Source organism: Ambystoma mexicanum, chromosome 12 (assembly GCF_040938575.1).
Source record: "Ambystoma mexicanum isolate Mex_15411 chromosome 12, UKY_AmexF1_1, whole genome shotgun sequence".
Taxonomy (NCBI): Eukaryota; Metazoa; Chordata; class Amphibia; order Caudata; family Ambystomatidae; genus Ambystoma; species Ambystoma mexicanum.
The window spans coordinates 1,065,602,212-1,065,622,862 of record NC_090936.1 but is presented as its reverse complement, the minus strand read 5'-3'; the positions used below and the strand labels follow the sequence as shown (position 1 = coordinate 1,065,622,862).

General features: G+C 43.6%; 1 protein-coding gene across 1 annotated transcript in view; it reads left to right on the top strand.

Annotated features, from left to right (window-relative positions):
- Positions 1-20,651, top strand: part of LOC138514720 (collagen alpha-1(VII) chain-like) — a 1,453,166-nt gene that overhangs the window by 1,080,184 nt on the left and 352,331 nt on the right. The window contains exon 85 of the mRNA XM_069630120.1: positions 12,957-13,013. Within this exon, the coding sequence (XP_069486221.1) occupies positions 12,957-13,013 (57 nt within the window). The remainder of the gene's footprint in view (positions 1-12,956; positions 13,014-20,651) is intronic.

Sequence of the window (20,651 nt, the reverse complement as noted above, 5' to 3'; positions counted from 1 at the left end):
ATTACCTTATTTCCATGATCTTGCATAATTTCAGTTTGAGTCTCGGAATCTCTTATGTCGCAGTGTCTAAAGATCTCATACTGCGGTTCACTTTCTCTTATTTCTCCCATAGCCACACCACCATTATTTTGATTTGTCAATTTTGTTAGCCGTATTGTTTGATAGTTGAGCTTTTGGTCCATTGCCTCGTAGAACTTGGCTAAAGATAGTAAAGCTGTGTTCATAGCTAGCAAAGTTGTGCTCATATCTGCCTGCACTAAAGCCTCTTCCGTATATTTATTAGTAGGCCACAAGGATTGTTGCCCATCCCAAGGTATATTCGATTGCCTTGGAGTTGGTGGAACAAAAGAGAGAGTTTACAAATGCTTCTCCTTCTGAGCACACCGACAGGTCTAGGGATGCTTTAGTCCTTTTATTTACTAATGTCTGGCTCTCATTATCTTCTTCAATTCTCCCAGGCAAGATACAGTCACTTGAATTTTGCCTTGGGATTGGAGACAAGTTGTCTACCTGCATTAGGTCCCCCGTGTTGGAGTGGACAAATACAATTTCTTCCTCATTGACCGAAGCAAGGCTCAGGTTCATAAAATTGAGTGCCTCTTCATCCACTTGCCTTTTAATATGCATAGTTTGATAGGCTTCTCTTAGTCTCTGCTGAGATTCCACAGAGCATAATTTGGGTGGGCTCTCGTTAATTTTTTCAACTGTCTTATGTGTCAGCACCATGTTATCGTCACAACTTTTACTTTCATGTTCCATAGTAGTGTCTGATATCATGCTGCCAATTTTAGAACTTGTTGGTGCTGGCACATTGACCTTAATAGTGGCCACTTCCACATCAAGTCGTGTATTCAATTCAAAGAGTTTGTATTGTTTTACATAGCTGCCTTTATTCCGCTGAATTCTGCTTAGCTCATCCCCCTGTCCCACGCCATGGTTGTAATATTGGCGGATATCAGATCCTTTTGAGATCAAATGCTTTCTGTTTCTGTTCAAGGTTTTTTATCACCTATGCATGTCAATACATTTTGTTTTTGTTGTTGTATTGGCGTGTTAACGTTTGCTAGTGTGACTTTTGGTATCATAGTAATTCCTTCCTTAAATAAAGACACATTCACGGCCGGCATGCCAGTTTTCAATGTGAAAGGACCCCTCTCCATTCTAGCGTGGCTTAAGGACAAGTATTCTACTGTGCGTTGATGCTAAATTCACCCTTGCAAGATTTAAACAGCAATTTGTTTCACCAACAAGCCTCGGTCAAGTCGACGTTGCGTTCGACTTTACACCAGTAGCACTCAGATAGACCACAATGAGTGCTTTCAGAGTGCGTTATACAGTTTGATGTTGTATTCACCCTTGCACCCTTGCACCATTAGCATTCACTTAGAAGGCAAAATTTTAAAAAAACAATATGTACTTCCAATCTGTATTGGTGAAATTGGCATTCAAATCGCCCTTACACCCACCACACTTAATATAAACAGCACTATTTGTTACCTTAATTGTTTGTTTGTGTAAGATTAGGCCCCACACTCCCTGCTCTCCCACTAGACAGCGAGACAGCAGGCAAATCCACTTAGCAAATGCACTTTCCAAATGCGCGCGCGCGCAAATGCGTGAGCACCTTGCTTTTGTTGGTTCCGGGTCGGGGGGCGGTTTTAATACTAGAGTACAAACAACAGAAAAGCTGTTTTAGCAGTTATAACAGACCACAGGCAATAGCAGTCTATGGCAGTCTATGGCAGTCTATGAGCTGCCAAATGTAAAAATAGCAATGTCTGCATGGTCGCGTACCAGTCCAATCCACGTCTTCGATCCGCGTCTCAGTATGCAGCGTCAGCAGAGCCCAGCAAGACAGCGAGGCAGCAGGCGAGACAGAAGGCAAACCCACTTAGCAAATGCACTTTCCATATATTATTTATATAGAGAAGCAGTGTTGGAAATAGATTTGAATGAGGGTTGTGGGGTGTGCTGGGGAGAGCGGCGGTAATGGGTGGCGTATGAGGGTGTAGTCCTTCTTTTATGTTGTTTGCTGTCTCAGTTTTTCGTCTTGGAAATCTGGTCACCCTTTGAATGCACACTATCAGGCTCTGCTTGAAGCAAGCCCCCGTGATAAAACCTGGAATATGGCGCTGGTACCTTGATATTTGTGTGTGTGTTTAATCATTAGATTATCAGGTCTCTCCATCCTCTCCAGAAAATGCAAGTATGGGGGTTAGACTAGCACAGTATGGCAGTACCTGCACATGTGTTCATATACTTTTATAAAGTACCAAATCACGACCGTAGTAGTATCAGTGCGCTTGTGGTGTTCTGTGCCCCTGCCAGTCTGATGGAAGAAAGAAAAAGAGTGAGGGGACGATAAGAAGATGGAAAGCGGGAACTAAATGCTGAAAACACAGGGAGGAAGAGATGCCGCTTGGGAAAATGTTCTGCGATAGCATGGGTGCATGTAAGTCTTGTCAGGTGGACCATGGTACTGCAAAAAGGGAGGAGATGATTGGTTCTGAGAATAAAGTGGAAAACTCCGACATATTACATGGCAGATTACGTCCTTAAACTGCTGGGTATTACGACTCTGTGCATGGTTTTGCCATTTTATTCCCTAGCACTCACATCATTGGTCAGGTACCTGCACTATATGCCTTATATTGCCATCAACTGTTGGGGGAGTAGCACCCAACAACTCATGAAAGTGGGGGGAGGCATCCCATAGATGTAATTTCACAAAAATTCCAGGGGTAGCTGAAGTAACATTACACCACGGTTAACCTCCGATGACATCACAGGAAGTGATGTCATTTGGCCCCACCCCAAAGTGACATCACATGAAGTGGTGGCCCACGACCTTCAGATGAGTCTTGCACCCGTGTTTCCACCCAGAACACACACTATCACATTCCTACTCATTCACCCACCAGTCACTCACTCAGACACCTTCTCTTACATCCACTCTCACTGCATTCTCCACACAGGCACACACCCACCCAGAACGTTCAACCACACACACACACTATTCCATTTCTTCTCATTCACCCACCACTCACTGACACATAGCACATACATACATCTGACACGCACTTCACACATGCAAAAAACAATCACTTCTTTTGAAAAAAAGCATTCTTACCTGTTTTTCCATCTTCAATCCGTCACTCCAGGGCACCCTTGGCTCCTCTGTGCTGCTCATAAACAGGAAACAGGAAGCTGGGAGAGCTTCCTGGGTCTGATATATGAGCCGCGAGGAAGCCGGAGGAGAAGAGGATGGAGATGAACGTGGTATGTGACACATGCCACATGTCATGGTCAGCTCACCCTACTCAGCGCTTCCTTCTCACGCTACAAGCCCCAGCCTAGCCTTCCCCCTGATGGGTGAGAACTGGACCGTCCCCCACTCCAAGACCTGGTGTGGCAGGGTCCCCGCTACTCCAGTGCACAGGAGCTTCCATTTAAAGATTTTTTTTAATACAGGGATAGCAAGGGAGACCACGGGCGACCCCCAAATGACATCCCTGAGGCATCATCTAGATGATTAAGTTAATGTGTACCTGCACCTGTGCATTTGATGGCACACCCATTTGCATGTAGCACCATAGTTTGCCCCAGTGCTCCCTTTGGATGAACAGTAAGCCTGCTACTCACCCCAGATTTAAGTAGGGGGCAAGACTTACATGACCAAGCTTCCCTAGTGGAAAACCAATCTCCACTGTAAAGGATGCAACAACAAAAAGGTAGACCCAAGATCATTATTGGGCTTCCCAAATATTGTTGGCCTATGTGGCGAGACTAATGAGGGTATTGGGACTCAAAGGAACCTATTGAAAGTTCTGTTTCAGATGCACAGCAAATTTGTTTTGCAATTTCGACTTGATTTAGGTTGTTTGCGTGGAATGAGGTATGGATTAAGACTCCAGTGCATTGAGATTATGCAGAGGAAATGGGGATGCCATTGTACCTCCTCAGCGTGTGCTGCTGGCTTGCTGTGAGTTTACAGGGAAGCAGAGGTTAATCAAACCTATGTGATTACTGCAACATTACTTTACAGGTAATGAATGATTCACATGTCCCTTCAGGGGGCAACTAACTAGCCTTGGGTTGCAATATTTGGTGCATTCTGCCTTTTTTGGAAGAAAATTATGCAGTTTTTTTTACTTTACTTGTTTCCTGATGATCATATAGATTCCTTTTTATACATTCTTAAATGAGTAAGTTATCAAAATGTTACTTTGAAAAGGTTTTATTGTTCATGGTAGTATGTTTGTAGGATTTTGAATGAAAGCTGTTAACAACAAATAGACGTGTCTTTATTTATTTATTGTAATGTGATACAGTTTTAAAGAAAATTAAAACTTTACACATTTAACACATAATCTCAGCAAAGAACAAGATATTAATTACACTACTTACTTAATAATCGATACATCAATTGGTCAGATGTCAAATAATCAATTCAGCAACCTTTCTCGTATAGCTACAAAATACTACATGAATGCATTGATAAATAGAGAAAAAGACACATTAATCAACAGATCACCCAAACAGAAGGTATGTAAGAGGGAACAAATATCCCAAGTTAACCAACCAAGCCTAAAACAGATCAGTAGGTTCAGAGAGAGGTAGAATACCTCCTACTGTTCACAACTGCTCATTTGTTTTCCTGCAAAGGACCAGATGTTAAACAGTGCAATATGGAGCCTATAGTTAAGTGTGTTAATACAATAGTGCCAGAACTCATTAGATCCCAAATGGTCCATTTTGTACACATAAATTCCAAGATATTTGGAATAATATTGGGTCATTAATGGTCACTGTGTTAACACATATCTTGCGGTTTCAAGATTAGTTACAATACCACATATTCTGCAATTTCTTATAGAATCTCGAGACGTACCATCCCAAGGTTTGTTTGCTAAAGTGGATAAACAACTAATGTGCATCAGCAGAATAAAACGTCTCAGCGCAGGGGAGGGACATAGATTGAGGTACAGTTGGCTTCTGGAGATGATAAAACATCTTTTGGTTATCTTGGCCCCAACATGGGGACCAACTGTTTACCTCACTGAGCGTCAACATATCTTTCTCCAGTTTAGACTGTTTACTGCCTCTCATGGCATCTTTTACACATTTCAGTAGAGGATTAGTAGGATTGTTCTTAATCTTAATGTATTACTCTGCTCTCATGCGTAATACTATAGATTTAAGGGAGAGAAGCCCCAATTCTAGTCGCAATATTGCCATAGGAATACATTGGGGGAGGCCTAGTATACGTCTCCAAAATTTCCCCTCCAGAAGCTGAAGCCAGTCTAGATTCATGTTAATCAATGATTCAAGGCCATAAATGACCATAGGTATAACGCACTGCACATAAAGTTGTCTTGCACCCCAGATAGAATAGCCACTCTGCTCCTGGGTAAACCTACATATCAGAGCTGTAAATTGGGCTGCTTTTACCTTTCTTGCCTGGATGCAGAGTGTATAATTCCCCCTACTGTCAAACTCTACCCCTAGATATTTGTAGGAGTGTGTCTAATTAATTTCAGGAGTACTTTGGTTTTATTTTGATTAATGGTCAATTCATTCGCCTCTGGGTACTGCCATGACCTTGCAGCTGACCTCTGAAGTCTGCTGAATGTATGATCGAATATCACAACGTCATCAGCGTACGCCAGGATCGTACACCGAGTCTTACCCACTTTGGGGGGACAATTCCATATACCCCGAAAATATTCGGGTATGTCTGAGACGAAGAGGTTGTAAAGCAGGCGAGCAGTAATGCAACCCTGTTTAACACCACTTCACTGTATAACTGGAGACGTTCGATTGCCCGCATTATCAAGACGTAGCTGTACCGTGGTGTTTGTGTGAAGCAACTCTAGATAGTAGATAAGAGAAGGAGGACAGGACCAACGTTTAAGTTTATGCCACAGTAAAGCTCTATTAACTGTGTCGGAAGCTGCCCTAAAGTCGACATAGAGAGCATAAAGAGGTGGATTATTGGGGAGCAATGCTTGGTTCCTAAATGAATCCATGACTAACAAGTTATGTGTCGTTGAATAACCTGGCCTAAAGCCACTCTGAAAGTGGTCTAAAATCCCTGTTATTTCCACCCATGCTTGCAGAATTTTTAGTAGGAAAGAGGCGAAAATGTTTCCAATATTGTCAAACATTGAAAGGAGTCGGTAATTGGTAGGGTCCAGCCTGTTACCCTTTTTAAAAACTGGTATCAGAATGGCCCTTTGCCATGTGGTCGGAATTCTTCCGTCTGCTATCATTTTTTCAAACAGTATCTTCATTAAGTTCGCCCAGAATAAAGGATTACTCTTTATGACTGCATTGGAGAGCCCGTAAGGGCCCGGTGCTCGAGACTCTTTTAGGTTCTTGATATTACTTATTAAGTCATTAATAGTGGCTGTAAAGGGGGAAGGTATAAGGGAGATATGACCAGGTGTCTCTTCATATCTAGCACCACTATTGATACGATTTTCAAGGAAGGAAACCCATTCCTGAGCACCTATTGGGTTCAGCATTGGGGTTCTCCCTTTACTCTTTGCTCCACCTGAATTATCTTATCAAATGGGGGGGGTGAGAGGACTTATCCTTCAGCGCCAGAGGGTGTCTGCACATAGCGTGCTCACCCGAGAAACTGACTATCCAATTTTCAATTTCCTTGGCCGACATGGAACCTAGTTTTGATTCGATACCTAGGTTCCACTGGCCAGTTACCCAAGAGCCTTAAGAATATTATTATCAGACCAGATGATTCTATTAGCTGGATCATTTACAGTTAAATCTCCACTATAGATATTCTCAAGGGTGGGGAGAAAAGCATCTATGGTCAAGATGAGTGGATTGTGATCACTCCATGGGCTCTGAGTAACAGCCATATCAATAACCATAGTCGCCACTTCAGCGCAGGTATAAATATAATCGATTGTACTCTGGTACAGACCCTGATGCCAGGTACTCTTTCCTGGTATGTCACTTTGGGTTCGACCATTCAAAATTTCCAAGTCCCAGCATTTGAAGAATAATTGCCAACATTCGCCCTCAATGTCCTCTTTTACGGTCTCTGTTCTTTTGCATTGGTGTAGGAGATTAGTGTTAGCTGTTCCCCCATCCCCATCAATGTGGCAGTTCAGATCACCGGCAAAGATAATGAAGTTAGAGCCGGTGGCCCTTCTCCATTTGCCGATTAAATCATGCAGTGTTCCTTGAATCAGTTCTCGATGTTTAGCACCAGGGGGGTTATAAACATTGATTATAAGCACTTTTACCGATGCAGCACCCGTCCCTACTACCGCTTCGATTGCACAGATGCAGTCCTCATAGGTTGTGCTTATCTTTGAACTGGGGATGGTATTCTTCACTCCATTCAATAGTCCACCATAGGGGTGCCCCCTGGGTCCTTTCTTGGCTAGACAGTGGTGTGTAGTATAGCCGTCCATAAGAAGTGGTGACGTAAGCCAAGTCTCCTGAAGTAGAAAGAAATCTTGAGTATCAATAAGCGGAAGAGAGCCCTGGGAGGTAAGAAGATGAGTAAAACCTCGGGTATTCCAAGACAGAAGAGAACAAGTTCATTGCTTCTGAAGAACCATAGGGAGCTAGTCAGCCAGCCATTTCAGGGTGTTCTGAATATCGCTCAGCTGTACCTTATTACCATTAGGAAGATTAGGTATTGTGGTATGACTGAGCTACCAGGTCTTATCTGCACTTGGGATTAATGGATCCTCATCTTCTTTACATGGACCCCCAGACCCACTTGTGATAGGCTAGATTTGTGAGCGCAAATTAGATCAATTGTATCCTGAACTTCACAGTGTAATGCTGTAACATTAGGGTTAGGTACTTTCAGAGGTTGCACAAAGGAAAAATATTTATATATGAGTAAATATAAATATATGTTTGTTTGTTTATATGTATATACATGTATAATTTGCAGAACATTTTGTGTTTGCAATATAAAAAAAAGAAACATATACCAATTGGTCTACTTATGGCGTTTAAGTACAAGTGAATCAGAAATGAGCCCATTGATGTTGGCAGTGAGCAGGGAGAGAGCACTGTGCATTGGAAACCTTTTACCTGTTGGAACTTGTAAGGCGAGACGTGCTGAACTGTGCTCTGCCTACCAGCTAATTAAATACTGGTGTACCGAGCGAAGTGGGCACGAAGTGAGCCAAGTGAAGTTGGCAGTCGGCAGTGACGGAGCGCTGTGTGTTGGAAATGTTTTACCTCTTGGAATGTGTAAGGTGAGACGTGCTATACTGTACTCTGCTTACCAGCTAATCAAATACTGGTGTACTGCATATAGCATGTGCAAAGTGAACCAAGTGAAGTTGTCAGTCGTCAGTCCGCGGACAGTGGCACAGCAGTTTATTCTTAGATATTTGATCATTGCAGTGGTTTAGTGGAATTCAAATATCAACAATTTCCGCTGACCCGGTCAATAATTGGTCCTGGTTGCCAAAAAGTCTGGCTTGCAATTTCTGAATACTAGGTGAAGATGGAGCTGGTCTTTAAACCTGAACGCTTCTGTCGAGAAAAGTTGTTGATTGGGACCGCCAGGGGGCCCCAATAGTTTTCTCAGTAACGATGCAGAAAAGATTATTATTGGAGTATAGGATTGAATATTATTGCAGAAGGCTTGGCTGAGTACGCGGACTGATGCTGATGGATATATCACATCCCAACAGTTTGCCACTGGTCCCCGAGAAGATAGGCCTCATTATTATGGCTAAGAGCACTTTATTTAGCTCTATGGAAATACTATCCAATTCAGTGTATAGTATATTATTAGTGAAGTACCAAATGAAAGGGTTGAAGGGATCTCTAATTGGATCTATGTTTATCTATTGGACCTTTCGGGAATAAATTGGATGTATTCTTGGTGATGCTATCGATGTATGCGAAAAATGTTTAACTTCTGGGGAAGGGCAGTGTATGATGCTAGTATGTGATCTTAATTGAAATTGTTTAGCAGTAGAACAAAGTTAAATGTGTGGGGCGGTGCAGAAGCGGCAAAGGTTGCTCCAGAAGTACATACATGGGGAAAAATGGCATGACTTTTGAATTTAAGCCTGGTTAATGGGAATATTGAGGGTGACATACCAGATAAACCAACGTGGGAAAACAAAGGATTAACCTCAGGAATTGATTGTTTGGTTGTTTCGACATCTCTTTTTGAAAAATGTAAACCAAATCAACATTATTGATACAGATGCTAGTGACCATAATATGTTGGCATCCAATGTGTTGCCTATAGGCCGCTCAACTACTTTCTTTAGATTATACTGACTTAATGGTTCACGGCCCTAGGTTACGTGTAGCAAAAAGGGCGAACAAAATACATAATTGGTCTGGATAAGGAGATGGGTATGTTCTTTGAGGAGACCTCATGTAATGACAAGTTTGAGCTGATTACTTATGATAATTTTTCTTTCATACTTGATGCGAGTGGTGCCATAGTTGATGGCAAAAAGTGTACGTTTGGTAATAGAAGACCTTGCTTTGATCCTGTAATCTAGGATAGAAAGCAAGCGCTGAGATTCCAACTTAGACTCCTCAGTAATTATACCTTAAAAGCTATACTGCTTAATGGGTGAATATATTGCTTTTTATGTTTACAATATGATGTCAAAAAAGAGGTTTTCGGCATCTTGGAAACAATCAAATATTATTCCAGTATATAAGAAGGGCAATCGGGTGTCTCAGAGAATTACCACACGATTTCCCTTCAGGAGGCTGATAGCAAAATGTTATCTTCTATTATAGTATTGGAACTTGAAAAGTGGGTAATGACTACAAATCAGTTGCATGAAGTTCAGACAGGTTTCCAGAAAGGGATGAATACTTTGATTTATGGTTTTCTTGTTAACTCCCTCCAGGAGATGGCCTGGATTTTGCAAGCTACGCCAGTGCATGTTGCTGCTGCGGACTTTTAGTCAGTCTTTGACACTATAAATAGAGCTTGTGGTCCGAGTTGAGGAATTGGAAATTGACTTACATGAAGGTACCGCTAATACAGGCACGATTAAACAGGCAGGGGAACTTAACTAAAGAATTTCAGACTCATAGAGGACTCCGATAAGGATGCATCCTGATCCTCCGCTTGTTCAATCTTTATCTTTCTGACTTCGGGTGAGTATCTGTTGCTTTATGCTTTTTTTCCTCTTAAAGTGGGTTCAATTAAGATCCATTAGCTTGCCTATACCTATGGTGTTTTATTAGCAGGTCATACTCAAAAAGACCTCCAGCAACTCTTAATAGGAATATCTAAATATGCAGAGGACAATGAGCTAGTTATTAATGGTGGGAAAACGAGTATTCTTCGTTCAACGAGAAATCCTAAAAAGGCTTGTAACTATAAATGTACTATTGCCCAGTCGGAAGTTGTTAGGCTTACTCGTACTAGTTATTTGGGAATTGACATCTTGGCCACTCCGAATAAAGAATTGCTGGTAGCCAGATTAAAAACTAGGGAATGCCGAATTCGCTGCTCAAATGAAGTGAATTAAGAATAAATACTGCAGATTTTCCATTATTCCACTGATTGAATATTACCAGCTAAAAGTAATTCCTGCTTTGTTGTATGGAGCTGAGATCTCCAATTTATTAAGTAATATAAATTGGGAGAAGCTAGAAAGTCTAGCCTGGAAGAGAACTTGATGTCTGCCTGACTGCGTCCCAAAGGTAGCACTTAGCTATGCATCAAGCCTTGGCTCGATGAATGCATAACACCAATGGAAAATGCTTTCCTTTTTTAGAAATTTTTTAATACCTCCACCAAATTCAATATTGGAAGATTTTTATAATTCAATGATAGATAATTCTTTTGGGCCTATTAATGGTTTGAGATCATGTGTAGAAGTAATTTTGGGGGCTATCCATGTGTCTGTAGTTTTGTTGAGAGACAATCCAGTCTTAGTTAAGAAGATCTTATTTAGAGAAGACTTGATTGATACAATTAAAAAGATAAGGGGGATGAGTCATGGAATTTGTGCACCGAAAAACAGGGATTTGTGCGCCATTCTGCCTGCAAATCCCCATTTGTTAAACAGGGATTTGTGGGCAGAATGGCGCACAAATCCCCGTTTTCCGGCGCATAAATTCCATGAATTAGCCCCAAGGAGTTTTAAGTTTTATAATAACCTATCAAAATGTGATAACCTTTAGGCAGCATACCTATATATTTACAGAAATTCCATAATGCATTTTGGAGGGATAAATTGCGCCTCAGGTTAAATTTGTTGAAAACGAATGAAATTAAGGGTGCACATGCAAAGGTGGGGGTGGTGGTCAGTAATCTCTGAGTTTTGTCAGACTACTGAGGACACTCAAACTAGAGAACATTTACATATTCCTTGTCCCACATTTGCTGAAAAATGTTATTCGCAGTTTGTGAGGTTTACCCACAATTAACTATCATTTGACAGGATTTTTTGGGGTTTGAGTTTAGAGTGGCCATGAGACTCCACTTACCATTGCTGCACGTTTTTACATCAAATAGGATTAGTTTCTTTCCAATAATACTTACTTATCCATGTAGATTATAAGGTTTTGTGTATATTGTATTGTATTGTAGCTCTCTATTTATATTCATATTTATTGTATTAGACCTTATTCTTAGATAAATGTCCTTGAATTTTAGATAATTGATTGAAATCGAAAATGACGTTCTATTATTATTAATTATATGTGTATATATGTTTATTGCTGGCTTGTGTAAGGTTGGTTAAATTAACGAATTTACAATAAAGAAAAAATAACAAATGATTTATGTATTGGCCATTTGTAATGCACCTATACAGAAGTGTTTCGAGGTGCAGCAAAGCGCGGGGGGGGGGGAGACAGGTAGAAGGACTAGCAATCCTAACAGGCCATGCAACATTCAGGTCATGGAAGTGCAGTAACACGAAGTTGAGGGATAGGGGAGGTGGGGAAGTGCAGGAACTGGGCAGAAGGCCAATGAGAAGGAGAGTGCCAGGGGAGGCCAGGTGGACAGGGCCAGGGGGAAGAAAAGAGTCGAGGGGGGTCCACAACCAAGCGCAAGGTAAGATGCTGGAATGGCTCCCAAGGTGCAGGCCAGCCAGACAAGTGTAGGCGGGATGGGAGGGCTCGTGATGGCAAGTGCAAGATGAGGATTGGGGAGGATCAGGGGGGGAATAGTGCAGGGGGGCTGGTGCCCTATATAACTCTGAAGGGACCAGGCCGCCAGTCTAAGGAAGACAGAGACATTAGCAAGGGAGGGGGAAGGAAGAAGAAACATTGAAGGTCTTGAGGAGCTTCCGGAACTTAAGGAGATCTGGCTCAAGTCTGAGAGGGGCAGGGATGCCCTTACATAGGGAGGCACCTGTGGAGAAGAGAGATCGAGCCCCACTCTCTGCTTACAAAAACGTCTGCTGTGCAGAGAGTTAGAGCTAGACGAGCGAAGGGCTCTAGCAGGGGGGTATTTAGGGAGAGAGAGTTGAATATAGCGGTGTTCCAGGCCGCAGAAAGCCTTGTGGATGATACAGAGGGTCTTGCAGTTTATCCTCAAAGCAACCAGGAGCCAGTGAAGAGATTTAAGGACTGGAGAGTTGCAGTCCCTGGGCTTGAGGCCAAGGATAAATCTTGCAGTCCGATTCTGGATTAGTTGAAGGGGTGGAGGGAGGAGTTAGGCAGATTGAGGAAGAGGCTGTCACAGTAGTCGAGCCTGGAAAGAACCAGAGTACTGGAGACACTGAGTTTCTGGGGGAAGGAGAGGAAGTGGAGAATGCCTCTGAGGAGGTGCAGCTGAAAGTGGGCCTTCTTGGCCAGTTACGTGTTGTGAGGAGAGAAGGAGAGAGAGGAGTCGGTTAAGTGTGGTGAAGTGTCCACCAAGGGGTGAGTTACAGAAAAGGGAGATGCATGACAGAGGTGCACTATGGTCTGTTGCTTTTCTACTGTACACCTGAACTCCATGCTTTATCTATTTTTAGGGTGATGCAATGGCTATTTTTGGACCACAGGGTTATAAAGGAAGCAAAGGAGACCAGGTAAGAGATCTGATATTCATCTACTATAAAGCAGCCACTACTGTGGGGTGGACACATTTACCTCTCACTCTTTCTACCTTCTATTCTTCTCATGTCTCTCTCTATCTCTTCTCTCTCTTGTGCTCTCCCTCTCAGTCTCTCCTTTTCAGGTGTGTCTCTCTCTGATCCCTGTCACCTCCTCGCCATGTCTCACCTTTACTTTACCTATTTCTCACTTTCTATTTATTTCTACCTCCCCTCTCCCTTTATTACAGTCTCTCTCTCTTTTATTCCCTTCCCTTTATGCCTGCTCCCTGCCACTGCCACTTAGCTCTGTCCCCTTTTCTCCCTATTTCTCAATTTCATTCTTCCTCCTCCCCCTTTCTTACTTGTGCTGTTCTCTCTCTCTCAGGGACATTGTTTAGGGGTTGCAAATGTGACCCCTGAGGTCTCCCTTGCCACCCCTGTTGTCTCTCTTGCTACCCCTAAAAAAAATGTTTTTAAAAAACACGTGTCTTTTTTATGCAAGCTCAGCGCCATGTGGCTCTTTGCTTCTGGAGTAGCTGGTTTTCTTGTTCAGGCATTTTTAAAATAAATTAACAGGGGTTCCACAAGTCTAACACTTTCAGCAGTGACACTAAATAAGAAAGAATAGGAATATCAAATAATGTGTCTTTCTTGAATTCTATACAATAATTGCTAGAATCATTAAAGGTTTATTTTAAGCACATTTCAGGGGGTAAGTTACTGATTTAGCCTGTTCTTAAAGGGATAGTGCTATCAAAAGTTTTATTGGCTAAAAAGATGGCCCATAATAAAAGATATATATACAAAATATTTATAAACAAAGTTCCTATGTATAGATTTGAGCAAATGAGGCTCAAACTCAAAACTCAAAAATTTCAAGCACTAGGAGGCATCCATTTTGTGAAATGGATGAGCCTCCTGTGCGTGTGTTAATTTCTGTCCTTGCGGCACTAATGTAGCAAAAGCCAGCCAGCTGTACGACACAAAAGCTACCAGCAAGTGGCTTTTGCTTCATTATTGCCAGAGAGCAGAGATTAACACAACCTGCTGCTGGTAAATGCTTCTAAATTCGAAAGAAAACTGCAGCATTTATAACGTTTTATTTATGTTTGCTGTGGCTACAACTTTGAGTCTCCTGGGCATGCCGTTGTATTTAAATATGCTGCGGTTTTCCTTCTATGTTTCCCAGAGCCCGAGAAACGTAGAAAGAAATTCTGCAGCCTTTAGAAATACAACAACGGTGGAGTCCACCAGGAGACTCAAAGCAAAAGCCTCCACAGACAGAAATACAACGTTGTATTTGTACAACAATGTTGTATTTATAATTAGTGTGCCTTTGCTTTTTGCCTTTCATTTTACGTTTTCTGTGCTTCCCTGGGCTTGGGGAGCACTGAAAATGTAAAATGAAAGTGAAGGCAGCCTCCCAAGCTCATGTTCAGCTCTGCTCTGGCTGCAGTAAGCAAAAGCTCCCAGTAGGGGGCTTTTGCTGCTTGTTTAGTGCCACCAGGGCAGAGCTTAACATGAGCTGAGCAGGCTGCCTGAAATGGCAAAATGGATGCTCACATGCAAATGCTTTGAGCCTCGTTTGCTCAAACGTTTACAAAGGAATTTTCATTAAAATTATGTTTAATGCATGTTTTTCATTATTGCCCATCTCTTGGGACAATAATATTTTTGAGCGCACTATTCCTTTAAACACCTCAACTCATCCTTTCATCCTTCTAAGCTCAATAAATGAGAACCAACACAGGTTTGTATGCATATTCTTTCTATATAAAGCACTTAAGTGCAAGGGCTATATAATAACACATCATTATCATTTGGTCATGGACGTCTGCTTGCATTCACAGTAATTTGGTAATATGGGTCTATACACGCTGATCTTAACGATGCATATGGCGATTCATTCTTGTATGAAATGTATATCACATTATAGTGATATTGTAACCATATTTTTCGTAGTGTACTTACGAATAATGTTTTGTCAAGGGGCTCTCTCCTCTCTCTCCTTCTGTATCTCCCTACCTCTCTCATTCTCTACCTTGTATGTCCGTCTGTCTCTCTCTGCTCTGCTCCCTGCCACCTACTATCCATCTCTCCTTTCCTGTCATATTTCTCAATTTCTAGTTCTTTTTACCTTATATTTCCCTTTCTCTGCCCGCTCTCTCGCTTTACCTCTCACTCACTCTTTCGCTTACTCCCGTGCTCCCTCTCATTCTCCCTATCTTCATTAGTTCAATTCATTTCAATAATGCTCATCAGTCTGACTCATGGCGATAGACGCATTGCCAAAGCCTGCAGAGGTACAAACCTACTGTATAGTTCATTATAAGTGGAATCTCCAGTTTCTGACCGTGTTGCAGATGCTTGCACCGTCTCCTTGCTGGTTTGGGATGGTTTGCTCATTTTGTGCTTTAGGGAGTCAGTGTTCCCTTGTCTTCTTATATTTGGGGCACTGCAAGTGGTAGTGTTAGTCTAGACTGTAGATGTTAGTCTAGCATTGTAGCCTGCCAGGCTGGATCTCCTGTAGCCATTCATTTGGTTTTTTGTTGGAGTCGTTACTTCTCATTGGATGATGTGGTCTGCTGCCCCTGTACTTCTGTGTTACTCTGTTCTGGTTCTTCTGTGGGTAGGTCTAGTTGGAGCGCTTCTCAGGTCAGTTCTATTGTGGTGGGACTGAGTTTCAGATTGTGTGACTACAGCTTCTTCTGTGTTTGGGGGTTTGTTATTTTTTCAGTCGGGGGCTAAATGCTCTTTATGTGTAAATGCTCTACCTCACCCTGTCTCCCTCTAACCCATCTCACTCTCTCCTTTTCTCCCGCTGTGCTCTCTATCGCCTTCTCAGAATCGCTCTCAAAATCTGTGTCTCCCTATTCCTGTCCATCTTTCTCTCTTGTTCTTTCTTTCGTTCTCTGACAGTCAGACACTCTCTCTTTCTAATTCTCGTTTCCTTTCTCTCATACTACTCTCACTTTCTTTCTCTCTTTTTCTCTGTTTTTTCTCTCTGAAAAACACTTGAAATTGTGGAAGTGAATTCCTTTCACCTCTGTTGATGACTCAAATTGTTGGCCTGGGATGAAGGAACTGGCAGCTCCTTACATTATTGACAACCCATCTTAAGGAAGACGCAGGCCTGTGGACAGAAATAAACATGTGGCCACAGTTTCGTTTTCAGATCAGACGATGACAGTGGATTGTGCCATTTTAATTTGTTGTATCTCGTATTTGTATTTAATAATGGTAATGAAGACATTTCCCCCAGAAAGAGTAGATCTCTAACGAATTGCAGCATCAGTAATGTGAGCCAGGTCATAACTGGGGGATCCATCATGAGCATCTAATGCTACTCGAGAGCAACTTAGGGCAAGGAACACTGGAACATTAGATCTAGTATCATGCCAGGACAGTAGTCAAGTAGGGCCGGGAGGATAGCTCAGGGGCCACGCGCTTGCCTTGGAAGCAAAGACGATGCAGGGAAACACAGGTTCGATCCCTGTGTCTGCACTTAGAAACCTCTGGGTATTCAGCGGGTTATAAATAACCAATTACAATTGGGTAAAGCTCGTTTGACCCACATATTCCGCTGTGTTACTTACATTGTCCTGCCCGGTCTGCGTTGTTCCTGTGGAATGGACCCTTTGCTGCCAACATCTGTCTGACCCCTAGAATCTTTTAATCAGAAACACAAATTAGCCTGCAGAGTAGAAGAGGTTGATCCAAGAGATCCAGCAGGCCATTATTTGGCCACGGTAGGGCACATTAATAAAGCCTTCCTACCTGATATCAGAAGTAGGATCTTAAATAAAATCTGTTCCTCGATTGGTAGTCATTGGAAGGCTTACAGAGCATGCTCTGGTATGCCAAAGCCATGGACACACCTGGCTGCTTTGTTTTGAATCAACTGGAGCTTGTAGATTAGTTTGTGAGGGAGGCCGATTTAGATAGAATTGCCATATTAAAGAAGCGAAGCGACGAATGCTCAGAAGTGTATGAAGCAGAGTAATGTACAAGATTTCTTGGGACCTGCTGGTGATAGATGCAGAATGCTTAGTACAGGGTTGGACTGTTAGTGGAAAGAGAGCATACACTGTGTAAATATTACACAAAGGCTTTCCACAACTCTTATCTGTGTAAGGCTTGCACTGGGGTATATGGTCAAGACAGGCGCAGAACATATGGGGGAGTTGGGGCAGCCGCCATTACTTCTGCTCTTCTCAATTGAATATATGCAACAAGATCTTACTGCAGCAATATTACACAGGGACTTTCTCTTGCTGCAGTGACATCACACTGGGAGTTGCCCTTAATGAGGCAGTTTTGTGCTGGGTATGTCACTCACTGGAGTGATATCTCATGGAGATCTTCACTTTTTGACTGGTAAAAACACAGATTGTGGACCTGCTATATCATCAATAGGTAGTAGAGCGGCAGATTGAGAGCCGCTCAGGACATGTACCAGACCCAGGGGAAGAGGGGGAAGAGAAGCAAAGCCAGTGCCGGGGACCAGTAGGCAGCCAGGCTGTCAGAATAGCAGAAGGACAGGCTGTCAGTGCAACCCCCAGCAGACACATTTGATCCTTCTCGAGAAGGACGAGCACGAGTCGAAGGAAGAATACGATGGCAAGGATGTGGCATCAGGAATGGAGGACATGCAAGTGGCATAATAGCATCCGGAGTGTAGACCTGGCACTATGTTTATGATAGTTTCCTTGGTGTGGGACCACTTCATCTTGCCCAAATGTGGGATCCTCTACAGGTGGCAAGGTGTTACGCAGCTGTTGGTCGTGCAGAGTATGGGCTATCCCTCTGTTCCCAAGTATCAGACTGACAATCACGGTAATACCGCCAGAGTGATGCTTAGGGCCAAAGAAGGTAGTCCGTAGAGCCAGGACCCGGGAACAACCGGAAGAACCCCTGGAGCGCTGCAAAGGAAGGTATAAGGTTATGTAACTGTACAGAATGTAGTAATCTTAGTGAAAACATCCAGGGCACTAAATACCTGTGAGTACTGGAGCGTTGTCTCAGGGAATCGGAAGTAGGCGTTAGCCAGTTGTTCAGAGAGGGGCAGCGGGTCCGGGCAGACGTGGCAGCAGAGACAGGCAGGTAACCACCTAAGACAGGACCGGAGTCCTGTTGTAACACATGAAACGTAGAGAGTACCAGAGCAGTCTGAGGGGCTAAACACAAGGCAGTCTGTAGGGCAGAGCGTAAGTCGGCAGCAGTGGATCCAAATTCCAAGGTAGTAAAGGGGCAAGACACAAGCAATCCGTTGGGCAAAATAGTTCGTCAACAAAGAGTCCAAAGTTCCAAAGCAGACAAGAGTTAGGCACTGAGCGATCCGTAGAACAAAGCCGAGGTCAGATGAAGTAAGGAGTCTTGAAACGAAGCGTAAGCAACACGTGATCCAGAGAGAACAGCTGTGAAGCAACGCTTTCCGTAACCGGACTCCTTTTATCCATGGAAAGGAAACACGTGACCACTGTCACGTGACACGTGTACCCAAGTGTTGAGAATTGCTAGGCAACGAGTCACGTGCTCCGAGCCGCGCTGGGTCGCGCAGTCCACCGTGCGTTTCTGTGATGAAGCCTCCAGTTCGCTTGCCACAAACATGAAGGGCGATAAACTCCAGCCCTGCCGAGCATGCCACGCCGTGCCCCATAGTGTGACACCTGATAAGGTAATAAGGTACCCCTGTCGGGACGTGTGTGTTTGGGTGCTGGTTGAGAAGAGGCTGTGGACGTGGAGGGGCGTGTCTTTGTAGGAAGAGTCGTAGCTTGTGCGGGGAGCGGTGTGACAGAATCCCCCCGCAATGGCCCATGACCCCGTGGGCTAGCCGGGTTATCCCTATGGAACTGTGACACCAGAAGAGGGGCCTGGACGTCATGGGAGGGAACCCAGGATCGGTCCTCGGGACCATAACCCAGCCAGTCCACTATGTACTGTAGGCGGCCCCTATGGAAGCGGGACCCGAGGATGGCACTGACCTCAAAAACGTCCTGGGAAGACACAGAGACTGGGGCGGGAGGAACAAGGATGCGAGTGGAAGCAAGGAATGGCTTAAGGAGGGAGACATGGAAAACCGGGTGAAACTGCCAAGCACGCGGAACAGACAGACGCAGGGCCACGGGATTTAGTATTCTGATGATCCGATAGGGGCCCACAAAGCGGGGCAACAGCTTGCGACAACCAGGGATTTGCAAGTGTCTGGTCGACAACCACACCCGATCGCCCACATGATACACCGGCGCCTCGGCCCGCTTACGGTCTGCTTTGACCTTCATCACTGACTGAGCCTCGCGGAGGTGGACCATAGTTTGTGCATGGACACCTGCTAGATCACGCACGCAGGCGTTAGCAGCAGGAGTGACAGAGGAGAAATCAGGGAGCGGTAGGGCGCGAGGATGTTGTCCATACAGAGAATAGAAAGGGGAGAACCCAGTGGCCGAATGACGAGAATTATTGTATGCAAACTCAGCCAGATAGAGCAGCTTGAACCAGGAGTCCTGGTACTGAAGGGACAGACAGCGCAGGTACTGTTCTAGGGCTTGGTTAACCCTCTCCGTCTGCCCATCGCTTTCAGGGTGGTACGCCGAAGAGAAGCGAGCATCGATCCTCAGGAGTCCGGTAAGAGCACGCCAGAAGCAGGACGTGAACCGGGATCCCCGGTCCGATATAATGACATGTGGTAAACCGAAAAGACAGAAAACCGTCTTGAAGAACAGGCGAGCCAGTGTTGGGGCCGATGGTATTCCTGTGCAGGGAATAAAACGGGCCATTTTGGTATATGAGTCGACGATAACCCATATGGTATCGTAACCCTGTCTGCGAGGTAGATCAGTGATGAGGTCCATAGAGATGGTGTGCCACGGCCTGGGAGGTATGGGTAATGGCAGGAGTAACCCCAATGGCCGTCCTCTACGTGTTTTGCATTGTGCGCATATAGAACATGTGTTTACATAGTTTTCTATGTCCTTTCTCATGCATGGATATGGGGGGTTTGAGTCAAAGGCTTCCCTAGCCAATGGCTTAACAGGAGGTCACTAAGGCCTTGCAGAGGAACTAGATTGCTTCTAGCTCGAAACAAAAAATCACAGCGGAGGAACAAAAACAATATAAATTTATTTAACAGAAAGACGTTTTTGAGTTTTTTTGTGCCATTGTGTGGCATATAAACATACAAAAAATCAGCATTATAGTGAATTAATATACAGTAGTGACAGTCTATTGAATGTGTTGTTGACTCTCACAACACATTACACAATGTCAGTGAATGAATATACAGTAGTGACAGTCTATTGAATGTGTTGTTAACTCTCACAACACATCACTATAATGCTGATTTTTTGTATGTTTATATGCCACACAATGGCACAAAAAAACTCAGAAACGTCTTTCTGTTAAATAAATTTATATTGTTTTTGTTCCTCCGCTGTGATTTTTTGTTTCGAGCTAGAAGCAATCTAGTTCCTCTGCAAGGCCTTAGTGACCTCCTGTTAAGCCATTGGCTAGGGAAGCCTTTGACTCAAACCCCCCATATCTCTGCACTTCTTAACCCTCTCGAGTCAGGCCCCTTAAAAAAGAGGGTTCGCCCATTCTTTTTCCTTTCTCATGCATGGCCACCAGCACCAGCGT